The 26,676-nt window shown below is 53.5% G+C and overlaps 1 protein-coding gene across 1 annotated transcript in view; it reads right to left on the bottom strand.

The window, feature by feature from the left end:
• ACAP3 (ArfGAP with coiled-coil, ankyrin repeat and PH domains 3) overlaps positions 1-26,676 on the bottom strand; it is a 64,330-nt gene that overhangs the window by 13,314 nt on the left and 24,340 nt on the right. The window contains exons 2-10 of the mRNA XM_084300383.1: positions 23,716-23,773; positions 21,275-21,394; positions 20,732-20,785; positions 12,392-12,450; positions 10,526-10,709; positions 9,262-9,306; positions 8,729-8,824; positions 8,313-8,387; positions 29-162 (exon numbers count right to left, since the gene is read on the bottom strand). Of these exons, the coding sequence (XP_084156509.1) occupies positions 29-162; positions 8,313-8,387; positions 8,729-8,824; positions 9,262-9,306; positions 10,526-10,709; positions 12,392-12,450; positions 20,732-20,785; positions 21,275-21,394; positions 23,716-23,773 (825 nt within the window). The remainder of the gene's footprint in view (positions 1-28; positions 163-8,312; positions 8,388-8,728; positions 8,825-9,261; positions 9,307-10,525; positions 10,710-12,391; positions 12,451-20,731; positions 20,786-21,274; positions 21,395-23,715; positions 23,774-26,676) is intronic.

Below are 26,676 nucleotides of genomic sequence, written 5' to 3'. Positions count from 1 at the left end.
ATCAGGTGGACTACGAGTCATTACTCACCGATTCCATGTTTTGAACGCATTGCTGGCTCTCTTGAAGAGGTAGCCTTCCATTACCACTCCATTTGGGGCATCGACGTTGAACTCCACCTTTGAGTCATCGTAGGAGAAGTCCTGCAAAGAGAAAGAGACAGACTCTGTCCTGATCCAGACTCTTTCAAGACCCTGACATCCAGGCAGGGCTGTCTCTCACAGCACATCCCGTTGCCTCAGGGGGCTGCAGGTAGGAATTGTCCTCATTGCCCTAAGCTTATCTGTCCCTGTTGCTTGGAGAACGTCCTATATGTGCTGTGTTTCCCACTCTAGTAGCTGGCAAGTAGAAAGGCAGGTAGCTTGTAATTGTGAGGATTAAAAGCTCCCTACGTTTGGGGCAGCCTGCAATGGGAAGGTGATGGAGGTGCTTTTCACCTGGCCACGCGACTCAGCGGTGCTGCTGCCATATCTCTACGTGCAGGGGGCCAGGAACAGAGCAAATCCCAACCTTCTCACACAAGGCAAGGCAGCACGATGGTTTCCAGAGGGTAAGGAAGACGGATCAATCCCATTTTCATTAGCTATCATCATCTGCCATCTTCAATCTGCACTCGCACGAGTCTCTCTGGTATGCCACCAGTCAGCGGCGATTTGTCAGGGCTGGCCCTGATTCACCACAGCCCTCGTGGACTCTGACAGCTGGCGAGCACGACACGGAGCAGGGAGCACAGCAGCTGCTCCCGCAGAACATGGGATTACCCTCCCTGGGCATCAATCTGCCTCCTTCCCCTGAGAAACCGGGTCGTGAAACCTGACTTCCCCCTAACCTGGGGAGCTGCGGCGCGTTTCTCTTCCCCCACCCATTTCCCGATGCATCCCACCCACGCTTCCCTTTCTCTTGAGTTCAAGTATTTTTCCCTGCATGGCTCGGTTCAAAGACCGAGCAGAGCGAAGAGCAGCCCCATTAATGTGCGTGCCTTCGAGCTCTGCAGACGAAGACCCCGGTGATGCTGTGTCGCTTGGCAACGCGCGCTCGGCCCTCATTAGGATGAGTTATTTGCACGTTTGGAGATGCCAGCTCGCCCGGGAGGTGTCATCAGCAGAATAATACTGATGCAGGAGGAGGGGATGTAATGGGACAGGGCTGAGTCATGCCTCGGAAAGCCAGCGTGATGCCCAATTAGCACCGGGAACGCGGCTGGAAGGCACCCAATTAAACGAGCCTGCCCTGCCCCAAATTTTTTTGCTGTAAGAGGGTGATTCCCACGGGGGGGCTCTTCCACAGACGCCTTTCATGTTCGTATTGCGAACAAAGGCTAGAGGAAATCTGCCTCTAACCCGTGGCCGTTTGAGTGCGTGATTTCCATAGAGCTGCTCCAAAGCGAGACTTGCTAAATTTGGTGAGAATCTGCACAGGTCAATGATAAAAATCATGCAAATACCCCAAAATAAGGACTTTGCTGGGAAGCACACAGCACAAAAACCCTTCCAAGGGCTTCTTAGAAATGACACCTGGTGGAAGGGGTTTGTAAAAGCAGAGGTGAGGGTCTGAACAACCCCCCGCTGCCCTTATGTAAGGGTGCTGCGTGGTGAGAGCAGGGGGAACAGATGGGCCACGTGCGTCAGAGTAAATCCACTGCAAGCCAGCGGAGTCCAGCCAGGTGTGGGTTTAACCTCGTGGAGCCTGCGTTGTGTTACCCCTCTCCACAGCCCGCAGGGCTGAAGCAGAGGAGCTGAAGGCACATGGAGCTGTTCCTTACCTTTGAGGGAACCCTGACCCGCACCAAACCCGGTTTTAGAAGGAATTAACCCCAAAACACCAAGCACACCCGCAGCTCATAGGAGGCAGAGCTATCTGGATGGTGCCCAAACCTAGCACCACATTGCTAGAAAGGCTGACTGGTGCTACATTGCTTGGATGCTATTTCTCTCTCCCTTTTCCTCGTTGGTTAGGAAACGTCCCCAGGCCAAATCCTGCACGTGTTTCTGCTGCTGCAATCCCTGAGCAACTCCACTGAGGTCAACGCAGCCACTGCAGGGCAGCTGAGGGCAGGATGCCCGCCAGGGCTGTAAGCTGGATTTGTAAAGTAGGCTCAAGTCAAGGGGGAGCTGAGGAATAAGGAGCAGCCTGCCTCTTGTCCCTGGGCATCCTCAGGGGCAGTTTGCTCCAGTTCACTGCTCTCTGCTGAGGTCTTTGCTACCAGCTTATGCAGTGAAGGACAAACTAAAGGAAAAGGGAAGGAAAAAAAAATAAATCCAGCAATGATCCCCGATCAGTATTGGTTTTGCTTTCTCAGCCAGGCAAAGACTGAAAGCAAAAGGTGCAGGAACAGCTCATACAGCCAAAAGGTAAAACCATGGCAGGACTCGGGAACTGGGAAGGAGAAACTCGCAGCCTCTCAAGCCCTCCCAGCTGTGTCTGAGAGCTGCTGGTGAAGGAACGTGTCGCCCATTCCACAACAGCCAGCAACTTTCTGCGTTCAAACCTCACTTTAAAAGGCCTGACAAGCAGGGTAAGGGCACACAGGAAAGCTTTTTCTTGAGCCCCCTTTCCCTTCCCTGCTACGTGTGACACTAACACATGGTTTTCACAGACCTCCTTTCACCAATTCCTTCCCATCACCGCTGTGTGCACGGATCGGACGAGTCTGCTCTCAGTGGGTTTGGACCCGTTTATTCAGTCTGCAATTAGCAGCTCATTGTCTCTGCTGCATGAAAAATGCTCGACATGGAAAAGGCTTCCTAGGACTGGGGTCTGCATGGCTTGGGTTACAACTGTGCGTGCGATTAGAAACAGCAGTGACACGTTGGATCCCACATTGGTTAAATAAATCCTTTCTCTCCCAAAACAAGAAACCGAATCTCTGCCATCATCTGCTTCCCCGTGTCACCCATTTCCAATAAATCAAACCGGCCTGGCCTCGCTGGCCCTGTCACCCTGAGGCTGCACACACGGCTGCCCAGGAGCGGATATTCTTTTAGAAAGGATGCCACCACGGTTTCCACGGGAGCACGCCGACTGCTGCCGAAATGACAATGAATTAACAAATTCCAAGAGACACGGCCATAGGGATGTGAAAAAGGAATTAAGGGGGACACTCGAACCAGAAAACGAAATGAAAAACCCAACGCAGGCACAGCCACAAACGGATCCAGGAAAGAAAAAAAGAGAACCCTATTTAGAGGGCATCTCTTGCCCTTTTTGGCTGCAAACTCCCTCGTCCATCTGCACGCAGCATGCGCAGGGACTGCACGCTGCAGAGGGCAGCCAAGCTCTGCCTCTTGCTCCTGTGAAGCCAGCACTTCATGCAGAGAGATGCCTGGTCAGACTAAATACAGCTTCAGTGAGCAGCCTTACCACGAGGGGTGAAGATGCCCTCATCCCCTGGATATTTTTGGCAGGGGGATGTTTGCCAGGCAAGGAGCCCTGCCTCAGAGGCACCTGCTGCAGTAGGGAGGTCTTGTTTCTGCCCACCTGGTGCAGGTTTGCTCCAGTCCCAAAGGGCACAACACCTAGCTGAGAACAGAGAGAAGCTTTCTGTGAAACATCAACTTCGTTGCAGTTCTTTAAAATATTCTTATCATGGCAGTGGCCTTCCCTGAGGAGCCACAGCATTAACACCTCACTGTACCACTTCGATGTAGACATTGTGACTGCACTTCTCTGCATGTTTTGATTTTTAGTGATAGAAAAGCTCCCCAAACCAGGCAATCCCGACCAGTGGATCATCTCAGTACAGTTGAAGATACCCAGAGGAACACAGAGAAATAAACTCCACGGGATTTTATTTCCAATCAATACCATTGAAGACAACAGACAGCACGCGTGACAACTGCTCGCCTTCAGAGAAAACAAAGGCTTTACCCCAAAGTGCTTTCCTTCACTTGTTAGGTAACCAATGATGCTCACCATTTACCATTATGCACACCCGAGCGCAGAGAAGAGCTTCTCCCGAGGTAAGTGCAACACTGCGTGCCTACTTTGGCTCCGATGCTGAGCAGAACCTAATTCAGAGGAATATTCCCATTCCCCACGGAGGCACACGCCCCCTTCCACACAAACACTGCTGCACGCACATTCTGTTCTCTTCTGGTGCTTGACTGGATTTCAAGCCTCTCTCTATCTGGCTATTTTTACCCCTGTGTATACACTGCACAGCCCAAGGCACCCTCCGAAGCAGATGGAATTCGGAGGAGGGCTCCCCCACACGCATTCCCATTCTGCACAGCTTTTGTTCATTCCAGCAAAATCCCATTTACAGACCTTTTGTTTCTGGAGTTCCCTAATGCCAAACGATCCCCCTGCTCTGCAGCTTGCCAGCAGATGATGCTCAGAGATCCATGCCCTGCCCTTTTCCATCCCGCCAACAAAACCAAACACGGTTGCTCTCCTACAGCAACAAAGCTGTACTTGCTTTAGGGTCGCATCAGCAAACACGCTCCTACAGGCACCCTCCTTGCTCCCCCAAGGCAAAGCGTCCCCTAAACTTTCTCCCCAAGAACCAACCCTGTAGGAACCATCTCCTTACCAGGAGGTATTCAAGCCTGCTGAAAATCTTCATGATGCCAGCTGCCGGGGAGGTTCTGCAGGGAGCAGCTCTGTCCTCTCTCTCTCTCTCCTCTCTCTGCTCGCTCTCTAGAGTAGCATCTCTGCTAAGCACCGTGGGCTGGCAGGGAAGGAGGGATTTCTTTTTCAGCCCCTTCTCCTTTACCCCTCCTACTCCTTTTCGGGAGGCTGCAAGCTCTGCCGCTGGCTCCTGTCAAAGCGAGGGGCAGCAGGCGAAGGAAGCTGGCTGGCCCCTGGGGACCACCTGCTTGCCCCCTCCCCATGCCTCCTATTCACAGGCAATCAGCTTAGAGCAAGGGCTAATTACCATATAGCTGTCAGGGAGGCACAGGAGGGAGTGGGAGAAGCCAGGCAGCACAGAGCGGGGTTGACAGGAAGATGCTCCCCGCCTGTCCCCTGACCTTACCACGCTCCTCTGCCTTCAGTAGGGGCTGCTCCTGGGAGCAGGGCCACCTTTTGGGCCAGCAATTCCAGCCCTGCTCCGCTGCAGCCGTGGACACGGGGTGCTGAAGTGCCAGATGGCCCCCGGGTTGTTATTTACCAGCTGGGCTAAATGAGGCAGAGAGCTCTGCCTTGGCACTCCTTCCTCCCTTGCCATGCAAACAGGCAGCAGAAGCACAATTGCTTTCTCTGCCAGGGACCGGGGAATAGGTATGAGGCTGCAAAGCAGCTTCTGTACAGCCCTGTGTTCTTCCACTTCCAGAGACCGGCAGTTTTGTTTAAGTGCCACCATTTCTTCCCCCTTTTCACACTGGAAAAGCTTCCCAGGCTTGCGCTCTGGTGCTGTTTCACCTACGTGGTCCAACCTGGACCAGCCCACGTGCCTTTGTGCATCCATCAACTGAGCCCACGTGCAAACAAATGTATTATGTGTGTGATTTCAGACAGATCAGCTCAATGCACAAGAAATACGGCCAATAACAGGACTCTCTCTACAGCCTTTTGCACAAATGTCTTCCATAAAGCACTCCTTTCACACAAGCAGCCCATGCACACAGGAGAGAGGCACCCCTACCCTTCCCACTAAGCCTCTCTTCTCTTTGCACACCAGAAGGATAACTCAAATATTTATTGTAGCCCATAAAAATAGACTCATCCTTCCGCTAGTTTTATTGGCACCCTTTTTGTACAAGGGAGTGTTATTTTGCTATGCAGCGTGAAGCTGCAAGTGGAGCTCTTGAAGGCTTTGGAGCTGGAAAGGCAGAGAGGGCAGCAGTTAAAATGACAGCCAGAAGTGATAGCTGCCCTAGGAATCGACACAAAAGGAGGCAGATGCTGCATGCAGGAAGGTGGGGGAGAGGGAGGCATAAGAAAAGGCACCTGAATTCCAGTATCAAAGAAAATAGTTGAGACTGATGCTGAATTTCCCTCCTATCTTTTTTTTTATTATTATTATTTATTAAAAAAATAAAAGAGACCACTTTGTTAGGAACGTGGCTGTTAAAAGGCTGCCCTCACAAAGCTACCCTAAGGTAATTCAGTGAGAAAAACTGTGCCACCAGACCCCAAGGAACACTCCAAACTGCATTTTTTACACTGGATTCCCTCCCTTTTCTGCTGTACCTTGGCAGGCTGTTCAGGAAGACACCAGTTTGATTAAAAAAAGATGTTTCCCCCATTCCTCTATAGTTAAGTGCTACTAAATCCTTTTTTTTTTTTTCCAAAGACCAGAGGATATCCCTGGGTTTGGACAGGCTGAGCAGGAAGACATGAATTCAGACGTGTGCTGTGCTCCCTTTGGAGATGGCGAGATGCTCAGCAGATGCAGGGTGCCACGCTCCACGGTGAGGAGCGACACCAGTGCAGCCAGAAAGCAGCCTCAAAACGCATCCAGGCAGGAAGCTTTAAACCCTAAACTGCAGTAGGGATGTTCAGCTCTCTTGCAAGCCTATGCACACAGGGAGCCACAGCTCTACGCATACCTTATCTCGGTGAAAAATAATTGCTCCTTCTCCCTCTTGGAGCCCGACCCCTGCTTCATTTGCTGCTAGCCCATTGAAAGCCATGCAGTGGAAAGAGTTTTAACCGAAATGCACGGCACCAGAGAGACCTTCCGCAGTCCCTCGAATGAAGTCATCACTCCTGCAGAGTCCCCAGGGGAAGGGAGAGGTCACAGATGGGTCTTCCCCTCCCTCGGAACACTTAACCGCAGGGAGCACATGCACAGGACGCTTCCCAGGGAATGCCTGTCATTAACTTTCAAATCCAGTTACGTTTCCATTTCATGCGTTATGACACTTTTGAGAGAGCATTAGAAGGGGAAAAATGGCCAGTTGCTTCCTTCCTGTTAAGGAGTATTGATCCACGCAAGTACCTGCCCTGTACATTCATCTTTCCAGCAACAAGCCAGGTTTTAATTCATCCTGTCAGCTATCTACAGGCAGCTTGAATCTTTCGCCGTTCTTTGGCTTTGCTCTACCTCTCTAGCTCTTATTTCACTGCTAAAGGATTCTTTGCGAGTGAAAACCCTGGTAGGGCTTAAACTCTGGGTCTGAAAATGACAGCAAGCCATCAACGCCTTGGCAAGCATTTTTGTATTCCCCGAGGACGGCTTGGCTTCCCTTGGCTTCCCCAGCATTGCTGCTGTCATCTCCTGCGGGACAGCTTTTAAACAGACTTGAATGGAAAAGCTGCTGCAGCCCATCTCTCTCTGCAGAGGTTATGTTACATGATGCTGGCTAATGGACCAGGGAGCACACACGGGAGAAAGCAAATGCACAGCACGGAAAGCATCGCACACTTGTCATCCATCCACCACGACAAGTCAAACCCTCCCTACCCACACAGGACACAACACCCCCCCTGCACAGTGCTCTGTGGGCTGGGGACCATCATTTTGTATTTTTACAAACGTTTGCATGTGTTGAAAGCCCACCACTGCCCTCAGTTCGAAGCCTGTACAGCCAATTCTCCTCCCACCAGACCCACGGTCTTCAAAGATCCTAAGCACCAAAAATAAAGCCAAAAATGTGGCAGCCAAGCACGGCTGCCACTGCTCTGAGTCAAGACCGACCATCACAGAGAACAGAGGAAACTGAAATCTTATTTCAGCACAGGATGGAAAACAACTTTGGTGAGAATGAAACCAAATTCACTTGAAACTGGGCTTTAAAATTACATTTCTAGTGTTTATGTTGCAGCACTATGTTGCAAGGTTTCTTTTTTTTTGGGGTTTCAAAGGCTGGACTTTGTAAATATCCAGAGAAACAAAGTGCTAATTCTGAAAAATGAAGGTGCTGGAGGAAGGAAATTTGTGGTACTCACCTGCAGGAGGGTCTGCACGGGCAGGTCAGCAATCCATTAAGAGAAGGAAAATAAGAAAATCAACGTTACTACAAGGATTTGGGATCATTGCCTAGATGAATGGTCTGGAAAATCAGAGCCCACATTAGCCAAAGTTACCTCTCTTCTGAAAGCTCCGACTTGTCTGATAATAGATCCTAGCAGCTTGCCAGATCATGGTGGTTATTCCCAATTATAGCAGCTGAATCACTTAGCAAGCAGTTAGGAGCAGACTTGCATAAAAGTTCGCTGCAGCGTGCTCCTCTCCCAGTAGCAGCACCGAGTCCTGCCCCCTCTCTCCCACAACCCTCCGCATCGTTTCGGTGCAGCGTGAGCTTCGTTGTGAATGAAGAAAGGGCCCTGCAGCAAGCCCTGTCCGTGTGTGCCAAGGGAATGCAGCCATGCATTCATCTCTTGGGTGATTTAGGAGGGACTCTGGCCAGGACTCAGCCGCAGGACTCACCCTCTGCTGTATCAGCGCGTGCTTATGCTCCATCTCCCTCTTCTCCACTGCAGAGTCAATCACCAGCTGGTCGAGCTAAAGGTGGGGAGGAGGACACCAGGAAGTCAGGAAGGAGATTTACAAGCTGATGAATCCATTTCTGCTTCCCTGCTCTAGCGTTACACCAACCTTCCCCTTGTTGCAAGTCCCCACGAGAGGAGAAAAGTGTGTTGGGCTTCGTTTTGGTGCGCACTGCAAATAACTGCAGCTGTTGGCTGCTAACCACAGTGCTCAGCCCAGGGCACAGCTCAAACAAGCACAGGGCTTAGCACGATGCTCTGACCACACTCCCTGATTACCAGGTTCAGTAGGTGAACGGGAACGAGGACATCCTCTCAGGGCAGAGGGGAGAAAAGACACAATTCCCTGCCTCTCACCTCTGTGGCAAGCTTCTTCATGTAGGGATCCAGTTCATGGAGAAGACTGTAGCCCTGCTGGAAGAAGGTGTACTGGGCGTGCATGAAGGACAGCATCTGGAGAGAGGAACAAAAGCAAGGTCAGAACAGGCTCTGGGACAGTGTGAAGAGTCCTTATCCTTTATTTTCCATAAAACAGCCCCTCAAGGCACAGCTCTACCACTTTCCCATAGCAGCCTATCCACTAGGTGACTCTCCTTCTTTCTTCCTCTCACAAATCCTTCCACAAGGCCATGATTCCACTTGTTCTGAGCAGAAAGCACTACAAGCATCATCCTTCCCCCCTGAAAGTCCCTTCCAGTTCTGGCCTGGGGAGTTCTGCTCTGCTCCTTCACCCTCCCCTCTTGTTAGCATCCCTGCAGCCCCCAAAACCGCCTCAGACAGCATCTCCGTGGCAGACCAAGGAGCTGGGATGCTGACCCGTGCAGCCTGGAATGGAGAGGGCTGCCTTTCCCTGAGACACTGAGAGCAGCCCCAGAAAACAGGGTCCTTACCGCATCCAGGATTTCAAACTTCTTCTTGGCCTGCAGGACGTTGATCTGTGAAGGGATCAAGATAAGACTCTCAGCATCAGCAGCATTAGGCAGTCCAACACGGGGATTTAAGCAGGAGCAACTTGTTGCAATGCCCCTAGCAGCAAACCGGACTAGTCAAGTACAGTTACAGAAAATTCGCTCCTGAAAAGGCAGTTCTTGCAAGCTCCAGGTGGAATGAAAAGTAAAAGAGCAGAGACATTTTCTGTTGGAGGCTCCTACTGACTGAGGTTCCTGCTGGCCCCATGGCTGTACACAGGCTGAAACCAGTGACCCCAGAGTGCCATTTGGCATCACACGGAGATGTTTAATCCACCAGGACACTGCTTTGATTTCCCTTAGCAGGCTGAGAGGCAGCGCTGTAGCACCACGGGCTTATCCAATAAGTATTGTGGAACCAGCCATGAAATTGTGGTACTCGTGGCGGGCCTATGTTCAGTGTGTGCACACCCTTTCCACACCCATTTTTCAGACAAAAGTGCCTGGCTGACTGTCAGAGCGTCTGTGCCATCAGGCACTGCCTGATGATCACACAGAGCCTGTTGGCAGATGGTCTCTGCTTGGTGCTGCGGGAGTGACAGCTAGTGGAGACACACACGGATCAATATTAACACAGTTTGGCTGCTCAATACGCCCACTGCCTGGAAGGACAGACCTGACACGAAGCCTGTGAATGATACAGAGAAAAATCCTTCACCATTTCAGACGCAGCAAATCTCCCACTGGGAAGAGGAATTCAGTCTAGGGCAGTCTGTTTAATTCCTCTCACTGAAAAGCGAGGGAGATTTCCCTTCTCGTCTATGCTGTAGCATTTTTAGGAAGGAGAACATCGACCTGTGGAGTCAGGTCAGTGCCGTGCAAAGGCAGAAACATGTATAAACACATTTCAGCATGGACTCGTAGCATAATATAGGTTGGAAGAGACCTCCAGAAGTTATCTGCACCCTGTGCACAGACAACTCCACCAGTGCCTACAACTGGAGCAAACCTTGATGGCTTCACACTCCCTCACACACCAGTCCCAAAGACTCTCTGGCCCCTGAGGACAGAGGGCAAAACGTCCCATGAATTAGCAAGCCCAAACCCTTCTGAATGCAGATGTAAGACCCTTTTTGTCTCCTTCCACCTGTCAATGTCTTCATTCCCTACAGCAGATTTAGCAGTTTGCCTGTGAGGTCTTGTTCTGCACTGCGAGGCGCAGACAGAGCCGTGGGCAGACACCAACCTGCAACACGTAGTCCAGGGCCAGGTGCCGAAAGCACTTTCTGGTTATGGTCAGGGTGCCCGTTGCCTCCTCCACTTCATGGGGCTTGTGCCGAGGTGCCTGGGCGTTCTTCACCAGCGAAATCTCCATGTCTTCTCGTACCTTGTCAAACTGCTTCTTGGTTTCCTTGAATTTCCGGACGTCACTGGAACCCAGAGAAGAGGAGATGGTGGGAATCATCGTTACAGAGCAGCCACAACACTGCTGGGACAGCACAGCAGGGAGAGGCGAAGCCAGGTTCACTGCCATCACTCAGAGATCTTGCTTCAAGTGTCACCGGCATGTTAATGACCTCTCCAAGTGCCACTGTGTCTAGCTGGACTGACTCCAGACTAATTCTAGACAGTCTTCAGAGAAACTTGGCCAGGAAAGACACTGGGCTCTCCATGCTGCCTTTAAATCTTGAAGGAAATCCTCCAAGGACAGCATCCAGAAAGCCAGGCAAGACCACATCCAGCCCTACAGACAGCCCACGACTGCCCTTGGAATAAGCAGTGAGCAGAACGGTTCAGAGCCTGCCTGTAAAAACTTCCTATTCCATGATGTGAAACAGAAGGAAACCAGCTACTTTTCAAATTCAGGGCGTTCAACAAGGGCAACCAGGCCATCCATGAGCATCTCTAGCTGATTCTGTCTTGTCTGACAAATTCCAGACATTGGACTTTTCCTTTTCCCCTTGTTTACTAGGCTCATTTAATAATATTTGCATATTATTTATAAAAATATAATTATAATTATATATAAAAATACATATAAATATATTGCTATTTATAATTTGCAAATATTATTAAACAATATTTCATATTTATGGATCACCACACAAGGGATTTCTTCCTTTTCCTATTCTTCCTTTATTCCCAGGTGTCAAAATTATTTCCCCAACCACGGGCAGGAGCAGTGCAGAGATCCAGGCACCAGGCCTTGCAAGTGCAGAGGCTCAGGGGCACAAGTAGGGGAAAAAGTAAGTTGGAAAGATGCTAAAAGGATGACAGCCCCAAACCAAAGGTGAAATTCCCCCTTCCGACTGCCAGCCTTAAGCAGATTAAATCTGAGCTCATCAGAGAAATGATTATAGAGAAAGCAGGTGCAGGGGGAGGGCTAGGGAAGAAGATGGGGCTGGGGAGCTGGGGGGTCAGCTGGGGGCCCCCCTGCACCAAACCAGCCAGCTGTGAGGGATTCGGTCAGTTCCCAGTTCCCATGGAAACCAGCTCCTGCTTAGCTGGAGGCCTGGGCTGCCTCTGACCTACATTCAGCTGATTTGGGATCCCTGCACGTGGCACCTGCCCCGGGGAGGAGATGCTCGCAGAGGAAGCGTTTAACACAGCGACAGCGAGGAAAGCTGAGACCCCATCAAAAGTCCAGGCTGTCCCCATCCCAACTGGGAGCACGCACTGGGTTAAGCCGCAGAGAAAATCCTGCATTTATCCTAAGGGAACAGATGCAGAGCTGGCCCTGCTCTGCACGGATCTGAGCTCTGGGAGGTGTTTCACCTCTAGACTCAGTGAGGGGAAGCAGAGATGAGCTCTGCAGCTGAATTCTGCCAGGCTTTGGGATGCTGCTCTGATCTGCAGGTATCCTTCACGTCCTGCTTTAAATAGGACTTGGGAACAGGATAAATCCATCTGGTTGACAGCAGAGCAACCAAATTATATCACAGTGAGATGACAGCAACAGCCACCCCACCAAGAGGTCCTGTACTCTGCCCCTCTGTGTCTCTTTTGCCCCAAGCAGAGCCCTGGGGAGCTGGGCAGAGGTCGTGTTCTCTCCAGTGCACTCAGGAGAGGTGCGATAGAAGCTGCAGACCGAGCTGATAGGACTCATACTCACTCTTTCACAAAGTTGTGCAGCTGCTGCCGGACAGACCTCTGAGCCTGGTCAAACAGGATCTAAAAAAAAAAGATAAAAAAAAAAGGAAAAGTGAGTGTTTGTAGGAGCAGCTGCCTTCAGTCTGTTCTGAAGTCTCTCCCAAGCCCCAGATTTCTCAATTTGCCAGAGGAGGGCACTGTCACCCCTGGGAAGGAGACAGAAGCAACCTCTGAAGGTCCATCAGACAACACGCTGACAAGCATGGGTAAGAAGTCCAAGTATAAGGCAGTAAAAGAGTTAGTTCCTATAAATCTTTTAAACTTTGTCTATCCCTCACCAAAAAAACGTGGGACCATTTCTCTACACCCTCTGCCCTTACCATCTCCAGACCTTCACGAGAAGTTCCCCGTTAGATGCCACAACAGCGGGGTCTGCTCAGCTCCCCCTCTCCACGTCTCCGCTGGCCATGGCTACAAGCAACTCCCCATTTCAGGCAGGGCTCGGGATGCACAGCATTTTGGCTAATTGGGAACAGAGGGCCAGGCTCCCAGACCACACACAGGGAGGGCACAGCATCCCAGGGTGACACGGAGAAGCCTTTGGGGCACGCTGCAGCTAGCAAAAGTGGCTCACGGAGCGACAGGGACCCCGTTTCATCCCCCCCAGCAGGAGCACAAGACCTGGGCACTGGCCCAAACCTGAAGGAAGCCCTGAAATATCAGTGCTGGGGTCTGGCATCGCAGCTGTTTGGCACGAGTAACCCTGGCTCCAGCTTAGCATCGTGTCCTGAGCAGCAGCTGAAGGGAGGACACACAGCAATGATTGTGCCTTTCTCATGAAAGGAGCGGCGCTTCCCAACCCAGCATTCGGCCTCGCTTCCTCTCCTTAAATGCCCAGAGCCCTAACATCCTCCATCCATCAGAGGCACCGGGAGGATGGTTCTGTCCATCCTTATTCTGTAGTTTGAGAAACTGTGACGGTTTCCTTGGGGAAGGGTTTTTTTTCCTGCCTTCACCCACTGGAGCACGGTCCATGCTCTCGGCCTGAGCAGTCTCCGCCCGTGATACCAGGACCTTACGAAACCCCCAGGCTCATTCCTTCGTCCATCCACAGATGCCCTCCCACCTAACATCTCCCACCAGGAGACGAGCAGGCCATGCTTTTGATGCTGTCCAGGTGTACCACTCCAGCACCGCCAGGGCTCAGCGGCTGCAGAGCCTCACGCAGATTCATCCCATGCAGCGCCGCAGCCAAGGACAAAGCAAGAAACACGCCAGGGCTGGCTGAGCATAAACAGCCAGGAACGGCCTCTAAATACGAACAGATGCAAAGCAAGGGGGAAAGAAAGGAAACCCAGAGACCACCCAGCTTTGCGTTTTTACACCAGTGTAAGTTATTCGCTCCTCTTGGCACCCGTTTGCCCTCCCAGGGTGCGCTCCAAGAGCCCTTGGCCCGCACCGTTTCCCATGGAGCAGCTTCCCCGAGTGCCGTTTGTGCATCCACGACATTTCCCTCTGACCTGTGACACCGCAAAGGAACGGGCAAACTGCAGGAAAACCTCCTGGCCTCCACCAGCACCTCCAGCTGGAGGTCTGCCGTCACTGGTTTCCACCAGGGTGAGCAGGGACAGAAGCATCCTGCGATACCAGCGCCCCTCTTATCGCTCCTTTCATTTCCCCAGGGGAATATCTGCAAGCAGGTCCTCCACCTGATTTCCAAGGCCAAACAGACGGGGCTTTAAGACCTAGAATTTCAACTATAAAACCACTCCTTGGCTGATCCTCCTCTCCCAGACGTACTTGGAACGAATCGTTTGGGTTAAGATTTTCCAGACCAAAAACCACCCCACCCTCTCTCGCAGCTTGCGGCAGGACACGAGAAGTCCAGCCCGTGACTCACGCACAGCTGGGCTCGGGGAGGGTCAGCACGGAAGAGGGGAGGTAACACAGCTCTCACCCAGCACCGAGGGGCTGGGTCTTGCATTTCACTCCCCCAGCGTGAGCTTCTCAGGCAAGGGGATAAGAAATCCCATATTTGCAACTTCTTTTCCCCCCCAAAATGACAGCAAGCTCAGGGGGCCAGGCTCGTGTTCCTGGAATTGCAAGCCTAAATCACGACACACAAGATGAGACACCCAAAGGGATGCTATTGCTATTTCCACGTTAATCCCAGCAGAGCCCACGAGAGGAGCTCCCAGCAGGCTCCAAGGCAAAGCAGGAGCTAAAAAGAAGGTGGGGGCACCGGGCTGGGGGCTGCTTCTCTCAGCACTTACAGCCCCGAAGCAGGACATCGCGGCTGCACAAGGGAACGGGGCTGTGGCAGAGAATGAAGCCATGTATTTGTGGCAAGAATTGCCAAAGAGAAGCATAAGCAGCAGGTCCGAGGCTAAGCTGGGAAGTCAGCCCGTACCTCAGGAGCTGGTGGCTGGGGAACCAGAGCCTGATCCTTTGGTCTGGTCTCAGGGCTGCTGACCCCAAAAGCGTCCCGCAAAACGGGGGCACTGCAGCGAGCAAGAGAAGGGTGGCAGCCGTGGCCGGGCTGGCAGAGCTCAGGGGGTTGTGGAGGGGGCTGTGGTTGTTGTCTGGCTCTCAGCATCTCCTGGGGAGTGAATGTGACCCCATGCCGCAGAAGCTGATCACCCAGAGTCCTTACAACAGCCCCCGACATCCCGATTCGGTGCTGTGATGGGAATAGCTTAAAGAGGCTGCATGCTCTGCTGCTGGGGGAACATCCCCTTCTCTTCCACCACCTCGCCTGCTGAAGAACTGCACAGAGGTTTGCCAGGCCCCAGGTGCTAACTCGGTCTGTCCTGAGTCCAGGGCGTGCCTGAGAGAGCTTTGGAAAAAGCACGTAACCAGCACTGCAGCTGCCTGAATCAAGCTCAGCGATGACATCTGCATTTTTCCCTGATTTCACATTCCCATAGTTTAATTCTCTTTCACTGCAGCTCTCGCAGCTGAATGTAGTAACCTACGGGGCAGATTTTGAGCATCCTCTGCCTGCCAAGGGATGCCTCAGTGCCTTTTATCCCAGGCTGGCTGTGTGGCTTGGTCCTACGCCTCCCGAGCGATGGCACACCCGATAAATGCCACCCGGGAAGAGCTTCCACCTGTGATGCCTCTGTAACACGGCTCGCTGGAGGCCGTGTGCTCTGGAAAACAACCACCAGCACCACCTCCGTCACGCCTGTGGGATGTCAACACAGCCTGCGCCCAGCTTCCCATCCGAGCTAAAGCTGAGTCGCTCTCAAAACAAGCTCCAAACTTCCAAGTTTTTCAGTTCAAAGGCTGCCAGGGATTCTGCAGCCACAAACGACATCCCTTAGCGGGTAGCCTGATGCACCCGGCCCCTTCCCAAGTGTTATCCAAGTGCAGGTGGTGCTCTCCCAGCCCCGGGGAGCACGGGCAGGCTGGGAGCACTCTGCTTTCGCTTCCCCCATCCTTCCCCTGCCCTCCACCCACCTCTACCTCCCTGACTCATCACAGCCTGGGTGGCTTTCCTTCTCGGCAGCAGGAAACGCCTCCTGCACAGCCCGATCCCCCCTGCAAGCTGCTCCTGCTCCTGGAGGATCCCCGTGCCCGGTGCTTTGGGGCAGGCAGGGATGCTCAGGTCTCAGCGGGGCTGCCTGGAGCGGTACCGGCGAGGGCAGCGCTCACATCGCATCTCCTGAGCTAAAAAAATACCTGGTGCTGCTGGAGAAGCACTTCAGGGGCTCAGCCGGAGCCGTTTCCCAACACCTTCACCCACCTCCTTTTGCTTTTCTTATCTGGCTGATCAGACAGAGAGGGGGAGCCGCATGGGAAGGAGCAAGAAGAAAGCGCGGGCAGGGAGGGATGGCAGGAAGCAGGCGCGGAGGCTGGCAGAGCCCTGCTGCCGGAGAGATGAAAGGGAAGGAGGCTTTGTAGGTGGGAGCTGCTGGAGGATTTTCGGTGTTTTGATTCCCACTGACTTATTTTTTCGGTGAAAAGTTTATTTTTTCCCCCTCTTTTTCCACTTTTTTTTTTAACCGACTCTAACGGCAAGGCATAACCCCGTCCCCACACGCGGCTCCCGTGTCCCACACGCTCTGTTTATCCCGCAGCGAGCCGTGTCAGTGCAGCCAGCCACATTACTTCATGCCCCTGATATGAAGACTGCTTTGGAATGTGGGCTATTAACACAGAACGCCCCGAGATGCTTTTGCAAGGCCTTGAAATGGCCCAAGAGGCTTCACGGTACAAAAGTGCTCTTGTGAATGGAGATGTGGCTGGGAGGATCCCGTTCGGGAGGCTCCTTCCACGTTTGCCTGCAATCCTGGCAGCGATTCCCTCAGTAAATCTTTCTCCCAGGTTCTGGTGACTCAGGCCTTTCCCCTGGGCTTGGGCTGCCCCTAGGAATTCCCCAGGACAAGCTAGTCCAGAGGAATCCAGCGAGCATCTCCTCCCTGCTCCATGGGCTACAGAGGGCTGCCTCCAGGACAAAGACTCCACAAAAGACTCCCAACTCAGCACGGGAGTCCCACGTTCCTGAAATAGAAAGGAATTTTTCCCGTGTAAATAGCCAGGAGACCCTCAGGAAGGAAATGTGCCCCCAAAAGGAAGGCAAAACAACACCCCGAGACATCTGCTCCCGTTCCTTTCCGCCCCGAGGTGCTTTCATCCGAGGATGTGAGTAGGAAATCCTCCAGCTCGCCAGCACGCAGCCCCCAGCTCCTCCCTCCACGTAACAGCAATCAGGAATTAGCAGTAAAAACCCTCACGCCATCCCATTTCACCTCGGATTTCACCTCCCCAGGGAAAGCCATTCCCCCAGGGCTGACCTGATGTGCCCAGGCTGTGCTGCAGACCCCGGTATTTCCTTCCAAGGCTCGTGCAGGGCGATGGGTTGGTGGCAAAGCTCCCTCTGTGGGGCAAAGCCACGCTTTGGTGCATCCCCACACTCCTGCCCATGCATCACCTGCAGCCTCCCCTTCCTCAGCTCCTTGCAAGTGGGTGCTGACAGCTCTGAGTTACCCTTGTTGGGTATCTCTCATCTCTCTTAATCCGGACAGCAAGCAGCAATCCCCTCCAAGCCTATGGTTTAACACTTTTTGGCCATGGGGTGGAAACCCCCAGGGGTTTCTGCACCGCTGGAATTACAAACACCCCCAGCTGGCCTCACAAGAGAAGTCCAGGAGCCCAAAATTATAAGGGATTGCTCTGGACCTGGTGGCAATTTCAAGCTGCTTTACCTCCGGGGAGATCTCGTTAGGCTCAGCTACTTAATGACATCCATCAAACTCTGTAAGAAGAGGGAAAGCTGTTCTCTCCCAGCTAATAGCCTGGCAGATTATAAAGCTTTTCAACCCGTTTTGGGTTTTGGGGAGGGTGATAAGGAAGAAGGAGGCAAGCCCACAAACACACAGGGTTTGGAGCTGCGAGCACAGCGTCTGTCTGTAGACAAGCAAGAAGCTTTTCCAGCACGGGAGAGCTTGGCAAAGGCACAGTCACAATTTATTGACTGCCGTGTGGTATGGAGCGAGGAGGAGGGCTCACGTGGGAGACCTCAGGCCCTGGAGCGAAATTCCAGTCCGTGCCACTCAGGCTCCTGAAAAAGGCCACGCTTCGCTCCGTGTGGGAATGATGCTGCGAGGCTCTGGCACTGCCGTCTGCCACCCACTGCTCCCACATCTCACCCGGGGAGCTGGGAAGGTGTTGCCTGTCACCGATCACCTCCAGCCCACGTGGGGAAGCTCCCCCGGCGGGGTGATACGTTCCTGCATCCTTCAGCAGCCCAGCTGGGCCCCGTGCTGCACGGACCGTGCTTGGCGGCGAGTGCGGGGGAGTTGCTGCTCCGTGTCAGCTCCTCTCGTGTGGCTGAGCACAGCCTGAACCCCAGCACCTCTAATCTCAGGATTAAACCCGTCCTCTTCACCCTCCGTCTGCCTGCTTTCCTTGCTTTCACCCCTTTCTGTTTTTTGGGGGCAAAAAATCCACTACCTGAGGTGTTGTTTCACCTTTGGCAATCCTGGTATTTCCCTGGCACGCGTCAGCAGAGCTTCTGCGTGTCCTCCCAGCAGCTCCTCAGGGGCAGGCAAGCACCTGAAATGCTTTTTTGCACTGAGGCCCAAAGGTACAACAGCCCAGCTGAGCCTTCTGATTCCTGTACGTGCCTCGACGTGGCTCAGAGCACAAAAAAGGCACAGGACACCGACTCCAGATCCTCTGAACTCAACTCGCTCTTTTGTCGTTTGTCTCCAAAGGCTGCTTTGATGTTTTTCCCCTCTGTGCATTAAAAGAAAGGTGGAAATGTTGTGTGGGTTCATCCGCTGCACTCAAGAGGATTTCATGCTTGGATTTTGCTGAACTGGAAGCAGGATATCTCCTGGCCCAGCGCTCTAGCAATAAAATTATAGAACAAGCTCTTTTTTTTTTTTTTCAACCGATTTTTTGGGACATTTTCCCTTCTTTTTAACTTGTTCCAGTGGTACATACTGCCCTGGCCACGTGCCTAGATGAAGCACTGACAACTGCTTCAGAGCTGAGCTCCTCAGACACAGATGAGCCAAGACACACACACACACACACACACACACGCACACAAAGGAGACGGCAGAAGGCCCTAAAAATAACTCTGCTAATTGAGCAGCCGTGGTCTGAGAGGGCGGAAGATGCAGCAGTCACTCCAAAGCCATTTCCTGGAGAGGGACTGACAGGAGATGCTCTCCAAAAGCTGGGGGAGGGAGGGCTGGAGCACGTTTCCCCTTCTCCCTGCAGCTGGTGGCAGGGAAATATCGCCTCTTACAGCCTTGCAGCGGGGAGCTCACCCCTTTGGAGCAGGGTGGGGTGCATGGGAAGGTTTACACGGCGTCAGCTGGGGATTTGGCAGCCCCGGGAAGAGTCCTTCTGCTTCTTAGTTGGCTGAGGCAAGAGCAATCCCCAAAGTGCCACTCTTGGCAGCGAGCAGGGATCCAGGGGAAGCCGCGCAGCTGGCGGCATCCAGAGCCTGCTGGCTGGGGCCGCTGCCTCCAGGCTGGGCCCTGCAGCTCCAAAATGATCCCGGGAACGGAGGGGTAAATGCTGAGGGGCTCACGTTCTCCGTGGTGGAAAGGCCTTACCTCTTCAGAGGGAAATTTAGAGAATTCAGGGAAGCAGGGTTTGACTTTTTCTGCTTGGGCCTAATCAGCCCTTTGTGCCAATGCTCACTCTGGTTTCTTCAACCTCTCCTCCCCACCAGCACTGCTGTACAGCTCTTTGTTCCCACCTCTGACAGTCCTCAGAGAGCCGCGTGTGCAGCACCTCTTCTCCCCTGGCATTTTTCACTAGGAGCCTGTCTTCCCACCTGCTGCAGGAAATAATTACGTGGGCTTGCTGCAGCTTCTCCTCCAGCTGTGCAGGGTTAGCCAGCATCCCAAACGCAAGCACCATGCCTGATGCACTGCGACAGGGCTACCGTGGTGTGAAAGTGGGTCAGGCCAGCGCTGGCACCCTGAAGCTTCCTCGGCTTTAAAGCACTTGTGCTTTAAATTCTGACCGAGTTACAGCCTTAAAAACGGTGGTTCTGGCACGGAGCCACCACGGATGAAGAACCTTCCTCTTCCACGAGGCTTACAGATGCCGCGGCTGGATGGCTGGGGGGGGCAGCTTCTAACTCAGCCATTGTCTGGACGTTTCCTTCCTTTCATTTTACTGTGGCATTAATCTGTCCTGTGCTGTCCTTAAGCACAGAGCTGCACACAGCTCCCCAAGTCTGCTCACGGCACCAGCTAACAAAGCAGCCCTTCTCTTCCAGCCCATTCACAGCCTTGCCGGTGTCCAAGTGGCACAGATCCGAATGCCAGGCTCCAGAGCGTGTTCCACACCTGCAGCCAGCAGGCTGTGCGTGCAAGCTGTTCGTAGCTGAAGCCCTGAGTTACCAGAGCTCCTCAGGACCCTGCCTCATTACAAACCCTCGTGCTATCCTCAAAGAACAAGTCACCTGCGCTGCAGGACCTTGCGAGCTTGCACTTTCCTTCGATGAAGGGGTCTCCAGCCTCACCCCTCCATTACTGGCTGCACATCCTTGATCTGCAATGAACCAAAAGGCTCCCGTGCAAAACTGCACGTGTCCTTTCATTAAGCACCACTTGCTCTGCAAGCCTGTGGAAATCCAGTTTCCTAGAGCACAGGATGCACCGGTGTTGATCACCCATGAGCTCTGACAGGCTCACAGCTCATCCCTTTCAACACCGCTGCAAGAGGCAACATCTCCTGGCCCTCTGCAGCTCTCTTGGCTACCCAACGTGGCAAACACTGCCTTCACGGATCCCACCTTGGAAAGCCAACCATGGGAGACAGCTCAGCAGGGCCTGGAGTGAGAGGCTGCCATCAGCACACAGAGAGATAAGAGGAGGCGCTGACTTACCATGTGGTAGTTGATCATTTCCTGCAGGCTGTCTCCAAATTTGTCCAGGCACTCCTGCAAAAGAAAGGTAAAGAGAACTGTCAGTGAACAGAAGCAGCTGCCCTGCATCCTCAGGGGCTCAGGGGGCTGTGAGGGACTCGCATGAAGCCGCTGAAGAGCCGCTCTGGCACTTGGCAAGGTGCTTCAATAAACAGCTGGCATGGAAGCCACAGGCTCCCCGTCCTTTCCAGGTTAGTGCTCAAACCACCACGCCAGTTGTTTCTTCCACAGGCTGGTTCCCTGTGCTTCCCAAATAACCGATGCTTACTGACCTAGATTGCAATTACTTTGCCAGCACTGCGGCTTCTTAAAAGCTCAGCTCTCCCTGCAGATGCTGAATGTCACCCTGAGCCTCGACACTGCACTGTCAGAGGGCCTCTACTTTCCTCCAAGTATAAAATCTCACGCCAAATGGCTTTTTAAACAGCACAAAGGTCTTGGACATACAGTCCAGGCACAGCACCACGAAGCTCAATACTCGCTCCGTCCCGCAGGACGACTCACCGAAATCATTTCATCCTTCTTGCACTGCTGCGACAAGTCCCGGACTCCGCTGACAAAGTGCTTGTTTGTGGTGATGTAGGCCTTGCCTGCTTCAATCATCCCACTGCATAGCTTCACCAGCTGCACGAGGAGAGAGCAGAGAGGCAGGTGACACAAACCGCAGCCAGGCTGGGCTTCCTCTGCACCAGCACCGTGGCACAGGACCTTCAGGACAAGATGCTGCTCACGTTACTGCTGTGGCTCCACAAGCTGCCCCGACGGCACGGGGCAGAAATGGGGATGCACATCTCATTTCTCGGGGTCTGTTGTGCTGTCAGACAGTCCTAGAAGGGGCCGTGTTCTCAGGACATGGTGTTAACAGCAAGCCACGCGCTCCAGTTCCCATCACCACCCGTGTTATGACCCCAGTGAAGCTCCCTGGACCAAAACGGGGCAGCTTCCTCATTTTGGAAGGGGCTTGCTGCAGCATGGGCATACGTCTCCAGAGAGCCCTGATTAACTTGTGATAATTTAACAGCTGCTGGGAACATTCCCAGACATCCTGGCCACCAAACTGCCTCCGCAGGCCTGGAACTGGCTGGAAAGGCTGCGGCATCCTGGCCTTTGGCACATCTCCGTTCAGCCAAAGCTGCTTGTAAAAGGTTAAGTGAAACAAGAGAAATCCATAAACCAAAGGCCCGAGAGACTTGCAACAATAAAGGATGACCACAGAGCTTTTTTTTTTTTTTTAAATCATCACAGTTCCAGGCTTTTTATCCAAGCGAAAAACTTCAGCTACTGACAGGGACCAACACTTGGAACTGGAGTTTCCCATTCTCACAACCCAGGAGCTTGTAGGGCCGTTCATCTTACTAGGGATCAATGGCTTTAGAAATCTCCCCCTGGCAGCCAGCCTCACCCCAGGCTGGCGGTGAGGAGCGCTCAGGTTTGCCTTGACCTGATTTGGGCTCGGTGCTCTTTCCACGCAGCCACCAGGCTCTGGGGTGCGTGCTGAGTCACGTTTATACACGTGCATTGCAGAAGGAGCCTGTCGGCCTCTCCCTGCAGTCCCGGAAGGATTTAACTGAATGTATAAACACACAGAAAGCCACGCAGGGTACGGCTGTGTACACGCAGGGTGTGCAGACCTGGCTCTTTCACACTCGCAGGCTCCCCTGTCCACGCAGCTTGACAGCAGAGCGCTGGCAGGCAGCAGACTCGCACTATCCCGTCCAAGCCCAGAGGAGGAGAGCGAATAGAGGCAGCTCCTGTCACATCTGGAGCCCAGATGGACACTAGGGGTTTGGACGGATCCTCTGGAAAGGAAATCCAGCTTATTCTGCAACGTGGCGGTTTCTACACTACCTCTGTGCAGCCACTTTGTGGCCAAGGCTGTGTTGCTGGTAGCTGAAGGCCACTCGGCACAAGCCCGCCTTGCAGTCGCGTTTCCTAGCCCTCGAAAAACTCCTGGAGCATCAGAGAGCTGGGACAGCACCGCTAGGAAACGTGTCGGTGACATGGTAGGAAAAGCTGAAGTCACTCTAGCTGAGGAATAAATGGGTTTTATAGGACAGGGCTTGTGACTTCAACAGAGCCCGTTTTTCTGTCAGACACGGGATTTTTTCTCCCTTGCTAGCTTTGGGAAATCTCACAGAGAAAAAGCCAGCAGCCCTTCTGGCTCCTCCTCCTCATTTCTCTGCTCTCATTGAGAAACGACTTGGCTGATGCCTCGGATGTCAGGATGAGCGGAGGCGGAGAAGCCACCAAAAAGCCTCCGGCTCCGATCCACGCCACCCTGGCACTCCCTGCCCTGCTGTCCCCTCGTCCTCAAAACCTTCGAAGCAAGGGACGCCCTTTGCCCAGCTCCCTGCAACATCTGCAGGATCCACCCTCACTGCGTCCCTCGCCACCGACGCCAGTCCCAGCAGCCAGAGGCTGAACACCGAGCCCACCCCACCTTCAGAGGATCTGTAATTAGCATTTCAGCCCAGCGCCCTTTCGTTATCTGCAGACCATAATTACGGATGTGCAGTCACACAGCAACAAGCCAGCACTGGGCACGATGGGCTAGGAAAGGAGGCAGGGAAAGGAGGGCAATGCACTGTCAGGGAGGGCGACGAGGCCAGGAAACCAGGATGGGATTTCAGAGGCCAGGATTAAAATCGAATCACATCCAGTTGCAGTGATATTGTAATAAAATGAAGGGTTGGGCTGGGCAGTAGCAGTGTTAGGAGCCCAAGTCTTGGACCTCCTGTCCCGACAGCTTCGGCTATCACGAAGGAGCCCTGACAGGTGCCAGGCAGTAGAGGGAGACATGGTCCTGTGCACAAGCTCAGTGTGTTTCACATCAGTTTCCTGGCAGCCTGTGTTGGGCTCCCTTTTTCAGAGGAGGCTTTTGGGGCCATATTCCCAAGCAGGAACCCATCAGCCCCACTTCAAACCACCGTGGAGCTCCGTCTTACCTTGTCAAGCTTTGCTTCTATCTCCACCACATCTGTTTCCACTTCATCGATGGTCGCCCTGCAACGAGAGCAGCAAAAAGAAGTAATTAATTGCTTGCTTGTCATGACTGGGAGAGAAGCCAAGAAAAGGAAAGATCCGAGGGCCTGAGATGTGTGTTGGTGGCTGACGGGAGGAGGGGTTCACACGTCCCACTTTGGTTTTTTCCTGCTGCCCCATAAGCTCGGGACTTACTCCTAGGAAGCAGGACCCCACCTGATGGAGAATGAATTCCTCGGGGCTGACACCAGGGATGGTGATGCTGTCTTCTGCCAGCGTCACGGAGGCATTCAGGTGTGCTGCAATAGCCTCCTTCTGATTCTGCAGGCACTGTTAATTGGCAGTAATTTGCCAGCCATTCATGGCAGGCCCAAACTGCTTGCCTCCCTACCACCAGAACAGATTTTCTGGGCTACGACCGTGCCTGAAGTGCAGCCACGCGGCGAGTTTTGTCCTCTGGGCCTCAGGAGCCACCACTCGGGCACAAACCCATCTCGGTCCTGCTGGCACTGAGCACCCCAAGCCCCTCTCCCACCCGTGGCTCTCCGGGCGCACACAGACAAATCTCCCCCACGATTATCCGCTCGGTTTTCCTTCCACATCACCGGGCAGCTGTGACAGCAAGAGGCTGGAGGGCTCCAGCTGCAAAGGTCACCGGCCTCCCTCCCCGAGTGAAATGTGGCCATCAGGCATCAAAAAAAACATTCCCGGCCTGAGCCGTGTGTCCGAAATGAGTTTCTTTGAGGCCAGCATCCAGAGCTGCTCGCTGCTGGGCAGCTCTTGCTTTAACCACCCAGCTGGTGATGTGGCGAGCCTCACAGCACCCCCTGCACCAAGGGTGTACAAACCCAATTCCTTAAGAATTAAGAGCAGTTTCTCAAGCTTGGGGGCTCGTAACTTTAAGTGTTGGTTCCCGAAATCTCACGCTCAGGCTTTGAAAAAATCCGGCACTGAGCGTTTGCTGGGTGAAAGGAGAGAGAGAGGGGAGAGAGGTGGTTTAGAGCCACGTGAATCAGTGCTGCTAGAGCAGCGAAAGGATAGGATGGTCACGCACCAAAGGGAACAGCAAAAAGTCCCGGGGAGACACCGGAGGACACAGGAACCCCGTGCCTGGCGGTGTCTGCAGTCAGTAAGGGAGCGAGGAAGGCAGTGACTGTCCTCACTAAGGGGTGTGCTTCCAAGAGAAAGGAGAAGACATTTGAGAAGAAAGCCCCAAAGGTCCCAAAGCTGGGGAAAAAAAAAAAATCCTAAGTGGAAACTTGAAGCTGAGGGAGGGTTGAGGCCAGCAGCATGGCACCTGCACACCCCTCACAAGCTTACACCTAAACCAGACCCGCACAGCACACTCAGCAACATCCACCCCAAGCACTCCTCAACAGGAAACGTTCCTAATACCTTCCACAGGTGAGTGCAGTCCCCATCTGCCAGCCACGAGGCAGCCGACGTTTCCTACGGGCCCGTGTAATCCGGGGGGCAGCGGGCAGCCAGCCTGTCCTCGCGCAGGAGCGGCGTGGAGCTCCTTCCCTAGCACCCGCGAGATCTTTGGCATTTTCAGACCAACGCCGCGTGAGAGAGCGGCTCTTGCACCCGTGAGCACCCTCCTGAGCTTCATGTGGCTCGTGAGCAGCTAGCTGACTGGGCTGTCCTGCGTCACGCACTAATTAGTGACAGCAGAGGCCGGCTGATGTCACGCGGCCACGGGCAGCGCGCTCCCTGCGCGCCTCGCAGTGACAGCACCACGGGAGCAGAGCCTCACTGCTCCTCACCAGGAGGCTGAAGAGGAAGGCAGGGAGCTGTGCTGCTCCTAAATTACCTGGGATGTACCTCAGGGAGAGCACCAAAGCCCTGACGGAGCTGTGCAAGGAGAGGCCGGGGCTCTGCTCCCTGTGTACAGGATTCATCTCACCAAAGGCTGCTTGCTGCGGCTCAGCCCAAGCCAAGCAGCGGATCCAGCGCAAGCAGGCGAGGTTATCGATCACCGCTGAGTATCACAGAAGACAGCCCGGGATCTGCTTTCGTTCAGAAGTGCCGGATAGAAGAAATCCGGCTGCTGCCTACCAGCGGCTCCGCTGCTTCCTCTGGGTCTCTGAAGCCGCAGCGATACCACGGTGCTGGCCAGGAGCTGCCCCCCGGCCTGCTGTAGCTCTGAGGAAGCTGGCAAGAAAAGAAAAAGCCCCTCGAATGGTTCAGAAAAGGGCATTGCGGTCTGTGTATGCAGCAGAGGTCTTCTCGTTAGCTTGCAAATTGCAGCTGATTGATTATTGGTGGTGAGACGACTCTTTCGTTTTCAGTCCTGCTGCAGAATTCCTTCGAGCTGCACCCCAGCCTGCAGGGAGGCTCGCAGGACGACTGCCAGCTAATCCCAAAGAAAGATGCTTGACCGAGTACCTGCTCCCTCCGGAGGGAAGGCTGGGATGCCAGCGTGGCCCCAGCACAACCAATGCCCCTGGGATTTATCCCCAGAGTTCCTCACAGGCATAAAAGTGGCAGCTGGAGAGTGCTGGACAAAGAGGGGAGGACGTGAAGGGCACAGGAGGGAATGGGTTCTCCTGCAGACTGAAAAAGTAAGCAAAAAAAATAAAAAAACACCCTCTGCTTTTCCCCAGCTCTTCTCCCAAACTCTCTCCCAGGAGCAGCCTCCAGCCCCCCGGCAGGGAGCTGAGCGCCCTCCCTCGCATCAGCTGGGCCAAAACCGAAATCCTGGTGGCTCAATACGGGAGCACAGCCTCCCTCCTGCCCTCCCCGTGCCCAGGGCTCTGGCTACAATCGATCTGCTACCAGCTCTTTGAAAGCCCAGCCGAAAAAGCTGGGCTTTCTCTCTCCTAATGCGGTGCTCGAGCTTTATTGCCACACATATGGTTGCCCTATAGGAACGGCAACTTGGCTGTGCCAGGGGCAAAGCTTTGGAGAGAAATGGAATAATT

This window comes from Netta rufina (genome assembly GCF_964035555.1).
Source record: "Netta rufina genome assembly, chromosome: 22".
In the NCBI taxonomy this organism is placed as follows: Eukaryota; Metazoa; Chordata; class Aves; order Anseriformes; family Anatidae; genus Netta; species Netta rufina.
The sequence above is the reverse complement of the archived record's forward strand: the minus strand, read 5'-3'. Positions and strand labels throughout refer to the sequence as shown.